The following is a 17,595-nucleotide window of genomic DNA, read 5'->3' as shown; positions in this document are numbered from 1 at the left end:
AAATGCCCTCTTATCTTTGTTACACTCCATTTATTTATTTATTATTTTTTGTTTGTTTTTTTGTTTAAGCAATGAGTTATTCCCATTCTATTTATGAAATTGGTTTTCTTTATTAAAAATATGATCAGATTTAACAACTGATTCTTTCATACTATTTCATGTATTTATAGGAATTGAAGGGAGTCAAATCTTTGTTAATGCAGAAGTATAAATTAGGTAAAATGTTCAGCACACCTCATGGTGATTTTAAACAAAATGTTATGCATCTGTTTTCAAAATTGATAATAATAAGAGATTTTTTAGAGCACCAAATCAGCATATTAGAATGATTTCTGAAGTACCATGTGACACTGAGGACTGGTGAAATTTCAGCTCAACATCACACGAACAACTTATTTCTAAAATATAATAAATTAGGAAAAAAAAATATTTTTAATATAAAACTATTTAAAATTGTAATACTGTATCCCAGTACTACTGTTTTGATCAAATAATTGCAGCCTTGGTAAGCTAAAGAGATTTATTTCAAAACATAATCCAACTCCAAACTAGTAGTGTGTATGTGTGTGTGTGTGTGTGTGTGTGTGTGTGTGTGTGTGTGTGTGTGTGTGTGTGTACTGTATGTATGTTTGTATATATACCACAAACTTAATATGGTGAGCAGAAAACCATGAATGTTAACATTTTTAATACAAGCCTTTTTAATAAAGTCCTGATAATGCTGGAGCTGCTGTTGCTGCTTTAGTGGTGATAAAACAATTCTCTTACTTAGATTGAAACTTGCAGTCTATATTTTCTAATAGGTGAAATTCATCATCACTGGAATTAAATGACTGATTTTTGCTTTGAAATCAGGTGTTTTGATTCTGTGAAAACAAAAATATATATGGTGCTAATATATGGCTAATGGTTTGATCATTTCCTGTACTTGCTGAGTTTCTCTGAGAAGGCCTTTTAGAAGTTGTTTTAAGGTGTGGGGTTTTCTTAATAATACCCCAAACTGTTTTTTTTTTCATGAATGAAAAAAAATAAATAAATAAATTGGCCTTGATTTTACTTTTCTTAGAATTCACTGGGTTCTGTTTCTCTCTTTTTAGGTTATCCGTGCAGCAGATGATGATAATAAACTCTCGGTAAGCATCCTCATCCTCATCAGGACCCTATCAGCATAACATACGTAACAGTACATTTAGATATCTAAAGGCATTTCTTCTTTTTTTCCCCTATAGGCTAAACCCCGCCTCCAGAGAGGAGGAAGCTCCGCCTCCCTCCACAACACCCTCATGAGAAACAGCATCTTCCAGCTAATGATTCACACTCTCGATCCTCTCAGCGACGGTAATGTGCAAATACATACACTCCAAATTTACAAATACACACACATTGACTCACATCATAGATTCGTTAAGTCTTATTAATAAAATATGGCATATATTCTAGGGAGATTCAAGGAGAAGGCATCAATTCTACACAAGATTGCAAGAAAAAAGGGACAAGATGAGGCAAATGGTGTTGTTGTTTTTTTTTATTTTTTGTGTAAGAGTTTTTTTTACATTTTTTTTTTGTGTTGTGTGGTATTTTTGTGTGTAATATGAATAATCGCTGTAGAGTTGGAATTTTTATCCACTGAAAAGTGGCCTTTCCATGCAAACTCTGTTTGCAAAAGTATATGAAAAGTAAAGGTATTTGGTGACATCATCTGAAAAGGAATGCATTTTCTGATTCAGAACCTCTAAAAGAAGATTATGAAGACAAACATTTTTGTAACATCAGCAACATTTTTATTTTGATTTCCTGGTAATTTTAATAATATAGCCACATAAACAAAATATTTTCTTCATATCAATCTACTGTTAGTGTTGTGGTTTATTGGGATTTCAGTGCTTAAATCACATCAATGCATATTATAATAATGAAATAACATTTCATTTCAGATTTCTGTTGTTTCATTTTTTTAGTTGACAAGAATCTTCCCAACAGCACTAATGTGGAGGTTGAAGTCACTCCACCTATGAATGGCAGTGCTGGAGCTGAGGTGATGTCGCAACACGACTAGATCATATTGATATATTCAAATATATTGGAATGCTTAATATTCTAATATTACAATATCACAGGCAACTGAATGCCATCATGTTTTTGTGGTTCTAATCTCAAAGGCTGAGGAGGAGGAAGATGAAGACCAGCCTCTGAGCTTGGCTTGGCCAGACACACCGAGGAAGCAAGCAACATACCTCTTCATCTTCCCCATCGTCTTTCCATTGTGGCTGTCGCTGCCAGATGTCCGCAGAGATGTACGTTTGAGGGGTTTTTTTACATCCATTTAATGCACATAATGAAGTAATGTCTTCACATCCATTTTAAGACATTAATTCATCATACAGTTAAATTCACTTCAAGTTTTGTTCTTACCTGATAGTGTCACTGCAGTCAAATAGATAATATATAATGTCATTATAAAGTATCTTCAGTGTGTTGACACAAATGGACTGCTGTCTTTTAAATATTTCAATAGCAAGCTGTCCTTCCTAATTTCTACCTCTCTTGTTCCATAGACATCAAAAAAGTTCTTTCCAATCACATTTTTGGGATCTATTTCTTGGATTGCTGTTTTCTCTTACCTGATGGTCTGGTGGGCTCATCAGGTACCTCACCTTCACCAACAGCACACACTCAACCAGTTTCACACATCCTAGGCTTTTCTGTTATAATGCAGTTTCTTTCACCAGTGGTTTTTATATTACTGTAAGTAATGCTCTGGCATACTGTATGTATATCCAAAACATAAAATAACTGCGAGAGATAGAGGAGTGATCTCTCCTTATAACACTGCTGTAAAACTGAATCTCAGAGGCGTACATTAAAACCAGCCAAATCCCAAAGCCAAAAAGCTATTCTTGTCTTTTCCCTTAGAGGCAACTGTTCTTTAGCTCTGCTTCAGCTCCCTCTGTAGAAACTCATCTAAACCCATTGCAGTGGTTCTCTACCAGAACTAGAAACAACAAAATCGATTATGGTTACTAAACATAATGAATCAGTACTATGAGTTTCTGTTAATAATAAAAGTTTGAAATTAGACAACTTTGTAAAAATTATCGGAGAAATACCACAAATTCGAATATTTTTGTATATTCCTATATGTTAATATGATAACTCTATTTATACAGTGTACAATGGCATTTATATACTCTTATACTGTGTGTGTATTTTATTTTATCCTTAACTTGTGAAGCACTTTGGGCAACAAAGTTAGATTTAAATGTGCTATATAAATAAATAAATGAACTTGAATTTATCATGCTACCATTTCAGAAATTGTGGTTTACAACACTCTATGGTATGGTAACCTGCGGTTATTAACTTAAAGGGCTATTTCTACCTGATTTAACCTATACATTTTTGTTATAAATTAATTTTTTTGGTATGAGTTAAGAAATTGAATGTAGGTTGGTACAGTCAATATATTTTGTATATACTTGAATAAAACCAGTTATTTTAGGTGTTACTATTTACAATTTTTTTCAGTAATCAGTGTTGTTATTGTAACCTAAAACTAAGAACTGCTTTGAAATGTTTTTTGTTCATTGAAATAAAGCTGAAATATACAGAGCCCTGCACATGGCATGCAGGAAAAAAATAGTAAGCTAAATCGTGTGCACGATTTACTAATTCGTTCCCTCGATATATAAATTGTGCGCACAACTTACTATTTCATTCCTTTAATTTATAAATTGTGTGCATGATTTACTATTTTGTTCCCTCGATTTATAAATTGTGCGCACAATTTACTAATTCGTTCTCCTGATTTATAAATTGTGTGCATGATTTACTATTTCGTTCCCTCGATTTATAAATTGTGCACACGGTTTACTAATTCGTTCCCTCGATTTATAAATTGTGTGCACAATTTACTAATTCATTCCCTCGATTTATAAATTGTGCACACGATTTACTAATTCGTTCCCTCAATTTATAAATTGTGTGCACAATTTACTAATTCGTTCCCTCGGTTTATAAATTGTGTGCACAATTTACTAAGTCATTCCCTCGATTTATAAATTGTGCACACGATTTACTAATTCGTTCACTTGATTTATGAATTGTGCACATGATTTTCTAATTCATTCCCTTGATTTGCTAAATCATGCACATGATTTATAAGTCAAGAGAATGAATTAATAAATTGTGCACCAGTGTTCATTTCGTTAACGAAGACGACGACGAAAAATATTCGTTAACGAACATTTTTTCTGTGACGAAGACGAGACGTTGACGAGCTAAAATAATATCTGATGACGAAATTATGACGAAATTTATGCCGCGTTTTCTAGACGAGACTGGACTATAATGTTATTTGAGGACTATAATGTTATTTGAGGACTACCAGACATTCAAAATGCATCCTATAGGCTTTTGTCTTTCAAAATGTGCGTCCCTGTCATTGGATTGCGATCGGATAAGGGTCGTTTGAATATCTAGTCAGTATAGCAGCCGCAGTGGATGGATAGACTACAAAAAGGCGAACTAGCGATCTGAAACAATGGCCTCAGCACCCGAAGGGGTATGGATAAGGTAACCAGACGTCCCGTTTTCCCGGGAGTCACAATTCGTTGTCGATTAACTTAAAGTTAGTGAAGGCGGGATAGGCGAAATCACGCTGATAGAAGTGTTCTCTCTGTCGTGCGCGCGCACGCTCCACTTCCTCAGTTCTCATATACAGCGCGCGATCAGTTCTCAGCGCTCAAATACACACACAGCAGTCCAAATGTTTATCGTGTAGACTAGAGTATCTCACGTAAATACAGCAGGTTATGGATTAAGTGAACATGAACAGGCTGGTGAAAACTGAACGTGTGTCAGTATTTCATGCATGCCTTCCGTCTTAAAAGGACAGCATTCCAAATTATATACCTATCTGTCATTAACAAAAGATGTTAAATAAATGTATACATGTTAAGTAAAACCAACAGTATCTGAAAAATGAGTTTAATTTGTATCTCTATTGTATTTGTCTTATTGTGCTTCTTTAAATATATATAGTCTATATATATATATATATATATATATATATATATACACTATTTTTATATGTTCTGCCCCCGCTTCTGTGTGTGTATGGCGTGGCCTAGCCAGTTACATCAGCTCGGCAGATAGTTAACAGTTTCCCCAAGAAAAAGAATGAAGCTTGTTTATCCTTTCCAAACTTTACTCAGGAAGCACTGTAAAACTGCAAAGAACAATACATTTCAGTATTCCATTCAAATACAGAAGTTGTTTATGAATAACATTGAAATTTAATCTGATAAACATATAAAAATAAATGTGCCAGCTTAATGCTAACTTCTATGGGAATTTACATTACGAAGCTAACGTTTAGCATATGCGATCAAAATAAACATTTAGAACGAACTCAACTTCATTAACAAAGGATCTCATTACTATTATTCTTAGTGCTAGATGACGAGATGACTATATGGCTTCGTACTTACAGGCAAACGTGTTTTCTGACCAAGTTAAATCAAGAGAGAAAAATTGAGTCCGCTTAATTCACCGAGAGACATTGAACTGACGCGAGACTGCAAGTATAACGTAAACAACATGCTAGGTTAGAAATCACCACAAGAGGTCTCTCTTTGCCCAGATAAACAACAGAACATAACACTCCCCGCTTGTTATAATGTATTATAACACTATTCCCTTTTTACAAGTAAAATAACTTCTGAGACTGGTCTAGAATACACCCGCTGAGTATCCTGTCTGCATACCCTCACATCCACTTTGCGAACTTTAGAATCTTTGCTGGGAATGGCGTTCACCACCACTCCGACAGGCCATTCATTCCGCTTGACCTGAGCATCCTTGAGCAGCACAACATCTCCTTCGCTCAGGTTTGGCTTGTCCACGTGCCACTTTTTTCTTGGTTGGAGTAACACCAGGTATTCTTGACGCCAGCGTTTCCAGAATGAGTCTGCCAATGCCTGCACTTGTTTCCACTGCTTGCTGTATAGGTCTTTAAGGTCATACTCTCCCGCTGGTGGCAGCACTGGGTCGACTTTCTGTGTTAGCAGCATGGCAGGTGTGAGCACTGTGGGCATGTCTGGGTCAGACGACACAGGAACAAGGGGTCTGGCGTTCATAATGGCCATGACTTCAGCCATGAGTGTGACCAAAACTTCATGAGACAGGTGGGCAGTGTTTGTCTGTAACAACAGTGCATCCAGTATTCTACGGGCAATACCTATCATACGCTCCCACACTCCACCCATATGGGAGGAGTGGGGAGGATTAAAGGTCCAGGTGCAGCTTTGATTGTGAAGGTAAGCATTTAGTTCCTGATCATCAGATTTGATCTGAAGTTCCTTGCATGCCCCAATGAAGTTCGTTCCCTGGTCAGAACGAAACAGGCGGACAGGTCCACGGACAGCTGTGAATCTCCTTAATGAATTAACAAAGCTTGAGGAGGACAGAGACTCGAGAACTTCGATATGCACAGCTCTTGTTACCATGCAAGTAAAGATGACTGCCCAGCGTTTGTTCTCTGCAATGCCGCCGCGAGTTCGTCTTGAGCTTATGGTCCAAGGGCCGAACACATCGACACCTACATTTGTGAACGGAGGACCCGGGTCGAGACGTTCAGCAGGTAGGCTTGACATTTTTTTTTGTTCTTCCATTCTTCCTCTCAGCTTATTACAGGTCACACATTTATGTATGATGCTTGACACCAGTCTCTTGCCTCCAATCAGCCACAATCCAGCAGAGCGAACAGCACCCTCTGTCAGATGTCTTCCCTGATGAGCAACCTTTGCATGGTAATGTCTCACCAATAAGGTTGCTACGTGGTGCTTTCTGGGGACAATGATTGGATGTTTCTCTTCCCAGGGTATGTCAGCCAAAGGAATGCGTCCTCCAACTCTCAGCAGGCCGTCCTTATCCACAATTGGATTCAGTTTCCTCAGAGGGCTTGACTTTGGAACGATTTCACCTCTGGAAAGGCATTTCATCTCCTCAGCAAATGTATCGTGTTGAGCGTTTCTGATGACTATTAGTCTTGCTTGTGTCGGCTCATCCGTATTGCTGATTGAGCCCTTTGTACAAGACCTGGCCTTGTGTATGAGCTTGGTAATGGCTCGAATAAGTGACTTCCAGTTGGAGAAGCGTTCAAATCGTTTTGATCCCAGCTCTCCTTCGAAGGTCTTGGTTATGAAAGCTTGGATCTGTGGCCGTACGTCTGCGTCTGCTTCAGGGTCAATGAGCACAAACTCCTCTGGCGGTGAGGTGTCTTTGGCTAAGAAGGCTGGACCTTTGAACCAGTTGGTGTCTTTCAACATGGCAGCTGGCACTGAGCGAGTCCCATGGTCTGCAGGTTTGTGTTCTGTGCTGACAAACTGCCATTGTTCCGGGCTTGAAGACTTTCTGATGCGTGTGACTCTGTTGGCAACATATACATAAAATCTTCTACTTGTGTTGTTGATGTAGCCCAATACAATCCGACTGTCTGTGTAGAATGTGACCTTGTGGACGTCTACGTCGAGCTCTTCTTTAATTATGTCTGCCAATTCAACAGCCAAGACAGCAGCACAAAGCTCGAGCCGTGGAACAGTCTGTGGGGGATGAGGAGCCAGCTTTGCCTTGCCCATGAGGAATCCAATGTGAGTGTGTCCATTTTTATCTGTTGCTTTGAGATAAGCCACTGCTGATATGGCCATGGTGGAGGCATCGGAGAAGATGCAGGGTTCTCTGTGTTTTGTGGAGCACAAGGAAACTGGCACATAGGGTCTGTCAATTTGAAGCTGCTCAAGCTCACAGAGTGAGTCCGTCCACATTCTCCACTGTTCCTCTTTCGGCGCTGGCAGAGGAGCGTCCCATTCAGCTTGCTCGGCAGACAGCTCCCTGACTAAGACCTTTCCTTTGATTGTGACAGGTGCTACAAACCCCAGGGGGTCGTAAAGTCCATTGACTGTAGACAGGATTCCCCTTCTAGTAAATGGCTTCTTTTCTCTAGATACACGGAACGTGAACGTGTCTGACTGCAAGTTCCAGGTGAGTCCCAAACTCCGCTGCAATGGCAAGGGGTCAACAGTTAGCTCTAGATCCACCAAGTTTTTGGCCCGCTCCTCAGGGGGAAAGGCATCCATCACAGACGACTGTTAGAGGCTATTTTGTGTAACTTGATGCTTGACTCTGCTAAAATCTCCTTTGTGTTTTTTCAGTACAGCGATGGCCTTTTTTGTCGGTGGGGAATGAGGACAGCCCATCATCGACATAGAAATTTCTCATGACGAAACTGTGTAGCTTCACTGTTCCGTTCCTTTTACTCCATGCAGGGCTGCTCTTCTCAGGCCATAGATGGCTACTGCAGGGGAAGGAGAGTTGCCAAAAACGTGCACTTTCATGCGATACTCAGTAATGTGTTTGTTTGGGTTGTTGTCCTTGAACCACAAAAATCGTAGAAAATCACGATGATCTTCATGGACAATGAAGCAGTAGAACATCTGCTGGACATCTGCAGTTACCGCTACAAGCTCTCTCCGGAAACGCATGAGGACCCCCAGTAGGGTGTTATTCATGTCGGGCCCACTGAGAAGAACGTCATTAAGGGAGATGCCTTCGTGTTTTCAAGTCAAGTCAAGTCACTTTATTGTCACATCACCACAGCACATGTGCCTTGGTGAGTGAAATTCTTGGGAGCGTGCACCAGAAATTGCAGAAACAGTTAACATATAACCAACAGACTTCAACGGGTGAAAGTGTGCAATATGCACATACATATAGTCAGTACACACAGTGTACTATTGGACATACTTACAGTTAGCACTACACATTTTACGCAATATGTACATACATACAGTTAGCACTACACATTATACACTATACACAGAATGTACACATTCTAGATTATGTAGACATATATACGCATGAAAATATGCTAAGTGTACGTGGGCTGGATACAGAAATGTTATGGATGTGCATTGGATGGAATCCAGTGGTAGCAGGTAGATTATTGTGTTAAATAGTTCGGTGTTGAACTGTCAAAGTTAAAGTGCAGTGTGTGGCATACCATATTGTGGAGTATGCTGTAGGGTGTATTAGTTCAGACTGTTCATAAGTCGGATAGCCTGAGGGAAAAAGCTATCCCCTCAGTCATCGGGAGTGCGGGATCGGATGCTGCGGAGACGTCTTCCTGAGGGCAGCAGAGAGAGCAGTCTGTGGGAAGGATGGCTGGAGTCACTGATGATCCTCCGGGATTTCCTTATACACCGCCTGGTGTAGATGTCCTGGAGGGAGGGAAGCTCACCTCCAACAATGTGGCTGGCAGTTCGCACGACCCTTTTCAGAGCTTTGTGGTTGCCAGCGGTGCTGTTTCCAAACCAGGCAGTGATGGAGCCCGTCAGGATGCTCTCTATAGTGCATGTGTAGAACGATCTGAGGATGCTGGGGCTCATTCCAAACTTCCTCAGCCGTCTCAGGAAGAAGAGGCGTTGATGTGCCTTCTTCAGCACTGCATCAGTGTGTGTAGACCAGGTGAGATCCTCACTGATGTTAACACCGAGGAACTTGAAGCTGCTTACCCCCGCTCCACAGGTGTCCTTGTCGATGGTGATGGGTGTGTGTTCTCTGCTCTGTCTCCTGAAATCCACCACCAGCTCCTTGGTCTTGTCGATGTTGAGTGAGAGGTGGTTGTCCTGACACCATTTAGTCAGGGTGCTCACCTCCTCTCTGTAGGCCGTCTCATCGTTGTCGGTGATCAGGCCTATCACCGTTGTGTCATCAGCGAATTTGATGATGACGTTGGAGCTGTGTGTGGCTGTACAGTCATGTGTGTACAGGGAGTACAGGAGCGGGCTGAGGACACAGCCCTGAGGAGCACCAGTGTTGAGGGTCAGCGGGGATGAAGTGTTTTTTTGCCCATTCTGACCACCTGGCTTCTGCCTGTTAGGAAGTCCAGGATCCAGCTGCACAGAGATCTGTTTAGTCCCAGAGTCTGGAGCTTCGCAACAAGTGTGGCAGGCACTGTGGTGTTAAATGCTGAGCTGTAGTCCACAAACAGCATTCTCACATAGGTGTTCTTATTTTCCAGGTGGGGAGAGAGCAGTGTGTGTAGAGTGAAAGCAATAGCATCGTCTGTAGAACGGTTGCTACGATATGCAAATTGTAGCGGATCCAGTGAGGCAGGCAGCACAGAGCAGATGTAGTCTCTGACGAGTCTCTCAAAACACTTACTGAAGATGGGTGTGAGAGCAACAGGCCTCCAGTTTTGCACTGGAATCAAACACTACACGTATTTGGTCTTTTTTCTGTGGATGATAAACACCGAATATTGGTAGGTACCAGCATTCTTGTTGTGGCCTCAGTGCTGGGGCAACCTCCACTTGATCAGCATCAAACATTGCTTGCATGAAGTTGAAGAAGTGTTCTTTCATCCCATGTTTCTTCTCCAGCATGCGACCGAGGGAGGCGAGGCGATTGACAGCATGTTGTCTGTTGTTGGGCAGACGCAGCCTGTTTGGCTTAAATGGCAGCGGTGCTACCCAGCAGTTTGTTCGTCTATGTAGACTTCCTTATCCATGAGATCAAGGAACAACTCATCTTCGATGGACAGGCCAAGCTGATCGTCGCGTTGTGTTCTTTGAAACACGTCTCTGCCCAGACTATCTGCTTTATTGGCTGCATGAGACACACATGGAATGGTGTGGGGTGGTACAGCGCTGTCAATCTTCTCTCTGACCATTAAGTTGCTGATGCATGGGTTAAGGATGGAGTGACGTCCGCTTGTCAGCACACTGGTTCTGAAGACGCTGGCAGTTGTGGTTTTATGTGCTCTTCCCAGACACACTTCTCCGATTATCACCCATCCAAGGTCGAGTCGCTGAGCAAACGGTGCATTGTGTGGCCCATTACATTGTTCCTGCACTTTGTGCAGCCGTATTATGTCTCGCCCAAGTAGAAGGAGGATGGACGCGTTGGGATCTAGGGCTGGGATTTTGTCTGCCAAGTGTTTGAGGTGTGGATGATGTCTGGCTACCTCTGGTGATGGTATTTCGGACCTGTCGTCTGGCAGCATGTCACACTCAATCAGAGTAGGCAAGGGAATGTGGATGTTACCGTCTACTGATTCCACTATGAAGTTGCTGGCGCGTCGCCCTGCTGTATCCACCACTCCTGAGCATGTCTTCAGAGAGTACCTCGACCCTGCGCCTTGAATTCCAAAATGCTCAAAGAATTCTGTTCTTCCAAGGGACTTATTGCTCTGCTCATCAAGAACAATGTAGGTCTTCATGGCTTTGTCTCTTTGGCCAGCAGGATACACTAAGGCGAGACAGATTTTGGAACAGGATTTTGACGTGTTCACAGTCCCACAGATTTCTGTGCATTTGGACGTCACAGATGGAATGGCCTCCAGCGGCTGCCGCTCCCCGCTGTGATCCACGGTACTCACATGTACATCAGTTTTCCATGGGGCGGGCCCTGGATGTAGCGCTGACGGGTGTTTGTCACTGTTGCACTCCTGGCACAGCAGAGGCCTGTTACAGTCCTTAGCAACATGAGTGGATGAAGCACAGCACTTGAAACAGATGCGTTTTTCTTTCAGATACGCTTTCCTTTCCTCAAGAGTTTTGTTTCTGAAGCCACGACATTTTCTCAATGGATGAGGCTTGTTATGTAGTGGGCACTGTTTGTCGGGATCCTCTTGTTTCCTGACTATTGTTGTATTATCACTGTCGCTGCCACTTGTTGAGATTTCAGTCCTCCTCACAGCAACTGATGTTCTCACGTGATGACTGGCTGGCTGATAAACACTCTTTTCTGTCTTTGTTGCACACCATGCTCCTGTAATGCTGGCAAAGCTAGGATCATTGCGTGTTTTTTGCCTGTTCACAAACAAAGTTGACGAATACTCCAAAGGGAGGATATGGCACCCTGTGTTGGTCTTTGTAACGTGATCCTACAGTAATCCACCTCTCTTGTAGGTTGGGAGGGAGTTTCTGGACTATTGGGCTTACTCCACGGGAGGTGTTGAGATATGAGAGACCAGGTAAGTATCCATCTGCTCGGGCTGCTTCAAGTTCCATGAGAATGTCTCCCAGTTTCTCTTAACTTATGGTTTTTCTTTGGCTGAGATCTTAGGAAATTCCTCAACCTTTTTCAGAAGAGCATTTTCAATCACCTCAGGTGAGCCATAAACATCCTCCAGTCTTTGCCATAACATCCTGAGGCCTGTGGGTGCATTGTGAATGTGTACCGCTCTGATCCTTTTAGCTTGCTCAGATGACGAGGGCCCGAGCCATTTGCACAGCAAATCAAGTTCCTCTCTAGCGGAGAGTTTCAGGTCATCAGTAGAGCTGATAAAAGACGCCTTCCAGGCCCAGTAGTTCTCCGGCTTGTCGTCGAACTTCAGCAGGCCCGAGCTCAACAGCTCTCGTCGCATCAAGTACTTCCCTAGATCTGTTGCAGCCACTGCACTGGGTGGGCTTGTGTTGTAAATAGGGAGTGGCTGTGTGTAGTAAAACCGGGGAGGCTTGAAATCGTCACTGGTTTGTTTCACATTGTGGGAGAGCTCACTGTATGATTTTCTCTGTGCAGTGCTGGATATCTGATTTGGGGTCCAGATTGGTTCTCCTTTGTACGAGTGATATTGAGTTTGCTCAAGAAACTTGTGTTCACTGATTTTACTTGGTGATGCGTTGACCTGATTGTCACATCTGTTCGCTTCACTGCTGTCCATAAAAAGCTGGCGCACTGGTGAGGTCGTCCGTGATCTTGTATCTGATTGTGAAACTGCAACTAAATTTACTGTATTGGCTGCTTTTGTACTCTGATAAGGCTGGTGACCTGGATGTATAATAGGAATCTGCATTGCAGCATTTCCACAATGAATTTCGACTGGAGTTGGAGGCATTGTGTTTTTTTCTATTTGCTGAAGTGGATTTAACAGTTCATATTCCTCCTCAGCAGCTGCTTCAAGGCTTTCAGCTTCGGCGTTAGCAGCAGCCGCCGCCCTTGCTAATTTCAATTCATACAAACTGGCGTTTAGAATGGCTTGTTGTTTTATTAGCTCTGCCTCTTTCCTAGCAAATGCAAGCTCAGCACGCGCAGCTTCTGCTTTAGCCCGTGCTTTCAATGCCATAGAATTAGCCACAGATTTTCTGCTGGTTCTTGAGCAGTTAGATATTTTGTGATCTGGTTTCTAATCCATCCAAATCCTCTTCTTCTATTCTGTGTGTCATGATGGTTGCTTTAAGTGGTTTTCTACTTACAGATCGACAAGCCGTTTGAAGAGTTGTGCCTTTTTACTGTTCTGCCCCCGCTTCTGTGTGTGTATGGCGTGGCCTAGCCAGTTACATCAGCTCGGCAGATAGTTAACAGTTTCCCCAAGAAAAAGAATGAAGCTTGTTTATCCTTTCCAAACTTTACTCAGGAAGCACTGTAAAACTGCAAAGAACAATACATTTCAGTATTCCATTCAAATACAGAAGTTGTTTATGAATAACATTGAAATTTAATCTGATAAACATATAAAAAATAAATGTGCCAGCTTAATGCTAACTTCTATGGGAATTTACATTACGAAGCTAACGTTTAGCATATGCGATCAAAATAAACATTTAGAACGAACTCAACTTCATTAACAAAGGATCTCATTACTATTATTCTTAGTGCTAGATGACGAGATGACTATATGGCTTCGTACTTACAGGCAAACGTGTTTTTTCTGACCAAGTTAAATCAAGAAAGAGAAAAATTGAGGCCGCTTAATTCACCGAGAGACATTGAACTGACGCGAGACTGCAAGTATAACGTAAACAACATGCTAGGTTAGAAATCACCACAAGAGGTCTCTCTTTGCCCAGATAAACAACAGAACATAACATTATAAGTTGCTTCTTTTTCACTTAAAGAGAAAGTTCACCCAAAAATGAAAATTGTCATAATTTATTCAAGATTTTCCAAATTCAGTCCTTGATTCAAATTTCTCATAAGCTTAATTAATTTGGTCTAAAGAGAGAAGAATTAATGATTATTTTTATTTTAATTTGAAAACTACATATAAAATCGCTACCAAAATAAATTCTGGTAACTACAGTTTGGCTAAAACTATTGACTAAAAGTAGTGACTAAAAGTTGACTAAAATGCAATGACTTTTCGTCGACTAAAACTAGACTAAAACTATGAAAGACTCAAATGACTAAAATGTGACTAAGACTATTAAGCATTTTCGTCTCAAGACTAAGACTAAGACTAAATCAAAAACGCCTGCCAAAATTAACACTGTTGTGCACACAATTTAGCAAATGGTGGGAACAAATTAGCAAATTGAGGGAACAGAATAGTAATCGTGTGCACGTTTTAGTACATCGAGGGAACGAATTAGTAAATTGTGCACACAATTTATTTATTTTTTCTTGCATGCCATGTGCGGGGCTCCATAGAAATAATAATAAGAAATATTAAATGAAAAACCTAAAAATAAAATGTAATTGGGACTGTTGCCTTAACAAATTACTGGAATAAACTGAAACTGAAATAAAAAATAAGTTGAAATGAAAAAAATATAAAATGACAAAAGCACCTAAAAGACGTACTAAAACTTAAAATGAAAATTGAAAATTGAAAATATAAATATAAAAACTATATTCATAAATGCTATAAAGTACTGTATATACATAAACATTTATAAAAATCATTTCTCACTCTTCATCCATCCTCCGTCATCCTGAATGGATTTTTTTCAACTAGCTCATAGCAGTGCTCTCTGGGATTTCTATTTTCTTTTACTTGTTAAATTGCCCTAACAAACATACCTGTAGTGCTACTAGAGTAAAATCATAGTAAATGAATGTTAGATCTTTGACGAAAGCTGAGGCTAATGCCAATTTAACACCGTTTTATCATAGTATTTTCATGGAAAGTTACAAACACCCAGTGCAAATTTCTCCCACAGGTTGGTGAGACTATTGGAATCACAGAAGAGATCATGGGTTTGACTATTCTAGCGGCTGGTACCTCCATTCCTGATCTCATCACCAGTGTTATTGTCGCTCGAAAGGGTCTCGGCGACATGGCCGTCTCCAGCTCAGTCGGCTCCAACATATTTGACATCACTGTGGGGTGAGAGATCATCAGTAACACAAGAACCATCATGTGATAGACTCCTTACTGTAAAACAATATTTTGAAACATCTCCCTGTGTCTGTTCACTGTCTCCAGCCTGCCTTTTCCGTGGCTTCTCTTTTCACTCCTGAACGACCTGACTCCAGTGGCCGTGAGCAGCAACGGCCTGTTCTGCGCCATCGTTCTGCTCTTCCTCATGCTCCTCTTCGTCATCATCTCCATCGCTGTGTGCAAGTGGAAGATGAGCAAGCTGCTGGGTTTCCTCATGTTCCTGCTCTACTTTGTGTTCCTGGTGGTCAGCGTAATGCTGGAGGACAAGATCATCATCTGCCCGGTCTCCATTTGATTCCTTTATTGTGCACGCCGTTGTTCTTTTTCTGGGAACAGACCCTTATTTATTGGGCACCGAATGATAACATGAGAGCTTGACCGCAGCTGCGCTGTGGCACTGCATCTTTATATCCACTGAAGTCTGAGTAGCAGTGCTTTCCAAGCAGTAGTTTGTTTTGGGAAAGTAGTGCAATATTCTGCATGCACTCTCAAAAGCAGTACATATAGACTTGATGTACTGTAGATTTTAGCCATTTCTAATACGCTGTATGAAGAGGATGGACTTTAAGAGTAAGCAGACACAACATCCAGTGAGGAGGTGGACATCTATGGGGAATGTCCACAGACTCGGGAAAAGACCTTTGGTGAAAATATGCAATAATAAATCAATCACGATCCTGGTACTGTACTTTAAAGCTCATGATATCATAAGCCTTGTGTTGCACAATAACTTTAAAAGAAAGACGAAACAAAGCTTTATATTTGCTTTGCCTGAATGCTGGCCCTTTCTGATTGTTACTTGAGCATTTTCATTCTGAGTATATCATTTCTTTTATTGAATAGGCTTGTAGACATAGTCAGAAGTCTATTCTTAACCAAATTTTTAGGACTAAATTTAAGATTTATGTTGCTGAATTGCATATAAAACTTCTGTACATTTAGATGACAAAGTTTTAACAAACTAATAAACTTAAATTATAGGTTAATTAAAACGGCAACAAACAAAAAAAAATATTTGTGTTACTTGAAATAAAATATGAAACATTTCTCATTTTCATTTAATTTAACTTGATGTACTTAAATAACCAAAACTAAAATTGTAATTAAAAGTAATAAAACCTATATAGACTTTTTTTTTAAATGACAAAAAACACAACACAATTCCTAAAATATTAAAAATAAAATGAAAATGTAAAATACAAAAATAACTAATTCAAAATATTAAAAACACTAATACTATCACAATGGTACTAAAATAACACTGATGCATGTTTGTCATTGATACGTAAATGAAACAGGTAAGATTTCTGTAATAGTACGAACACACAATAACCAGGTTTTTATATTTATCAATCCAATTTGTTTCAGTCTCAATCTCAAACTAACTGAATATTGCTTGTTCCATAGCTATCATATTTTAACCATGCCCATGCCTGAGTAAATTGAATTTGAGTAAAGGCATTTTAAAAATTGTTGTTTTAAATCAAATAGAAGCAAACATTTATTTTGAGTGCAGAAATCTAACCTGTTTCTTTTCATTCATGTCTGATGGGCAAATGTGCATTACATTCATTAGTTCATGTTAAAACTCTGTAGTTTTTATATGCAATGTCAATACATAAATCTTAAATTTAGGCCCAATATTTTGTTTAAAGTCTAGAACTGCAAATAATCAGTATCCAACTCAAAGATTTGGAGTGCTCGCTGTACTATTGAATATAATTAACCACATTAATTGTTATTTGTAAATGCGATATTTTATATGTTTATTCTCTGGGACTGATGTTCAATTTGGTGTGATTCGTTTGGCAAAATCCAATAAATAGAATGAATAGTGCAAGACATTCTCTGCTTATAGATGAGAACCAGTTATCACTCTCTTTATCAGTTACAGCAAAAGCTGTCATTTCTTGAGCTAAAGGGTGTCTTCATCATCATCATCTTCTTCATCATCTGTCTAGACTGCAGGGTTCATGAACTTTGACAGACTCCACTGTTATCAGAGCTGCCAGCTGGTGTTAATGTGAGCAGATAGTCTTAAATCATTTCGGATGATGGAATGAAATTTGGAATTGAACGTTCTAAAGGAATGGAGCACCCAACAGCTTTGCAGTTGACTGGTATTCTTAGTTAAATACATATGTATCTATCCATTCATTATTTCTGTGTATTTACATGAGTGATGGACAAAATAAAATTATTTCTAAACTTACACTAAAGCAGTATTACTTCAAGTTTTATGAAGGGGGGGTGGGGGGGGGGGTTCTTCAAAATCTTTATTTTGAGCTTAAGTGCCTAAACTTTGTTTTGTGATGTGAAAAACTGAGAAATAATTAATACTTTTGTCTTTAGATCTTTGTGATTACATGATCAAATTTTATGTAATACAAAACTGTTGAGGGGTGTGGCCAATATGATGACAAATACAGAAT

General features: G+C 40.1%; 1 protein-coding gene across 1 annotated transcript in view; it reads left to right on the top strand.

The window, feature by feature from the left end:
- LOC109099816 (sodium/potassium/calcium exchanger 2-like) overlaps window positions 1–17,375 on the top strand; it is a 35,962-nt gene extending 18,587 nt beyond the window's left edge. The window contains exons 4-11 of the mRNA XM_042716818.1: window positions 1,098–1,133; window positions 1,230–1,338; window positions 1,441–1,515; window positions 1,959–2,035; window positions 2,160–2,294; window positions 2,556–2,645; window positions 14,943–15,109; window positions 15,209–17,375. Coding sequence (XP_042572752.1) covers window positions 1,098–1,133; window positions 1,230–1,338; window positions 1,441–1,515; window positions 1,959–2,035; window positions 2,160–2,294; window positions 2,556–2,645; window positions 14,943–15,109; window positions 15,209–15,458 — 939 coding nt within the window. The 3' untranslated portion in view covers window positions 15,459–17,375. The remainder of the gene's footprint in view (window positions 1–1,097; window positions 1,134–1,229; window positions 1,339–1,440; window positions 1,516–1,958; window positions 2,036–2,159; window positions 2,295–2,555; window positions 2,646–14,942; window positions 15,110–15,208) is intronic.
- Window positions 17,376–17,595: the final 220 nt, after the last annotated feature.

This window comes from Cyprinus carpio, chromosome B1, assembly GCF_018340385.1.
Source record: "Cyprinus carpio isolate SPL01 chromosome B1, ASM1834038v1, whole genome shotgun sequence".
Taxonomy (NCBI): Eukaryota; Metazoa; Chordata; class Actinopteri; order Cypriniformes; family Cyprinidae; genus Cyprinus; species Cyprinus carpio.
The sequence above is the reverse complement of the archived record's forward strand: the minus strand, read 5'-3'. Positions and strand labels throughout refer to the sequence as shown.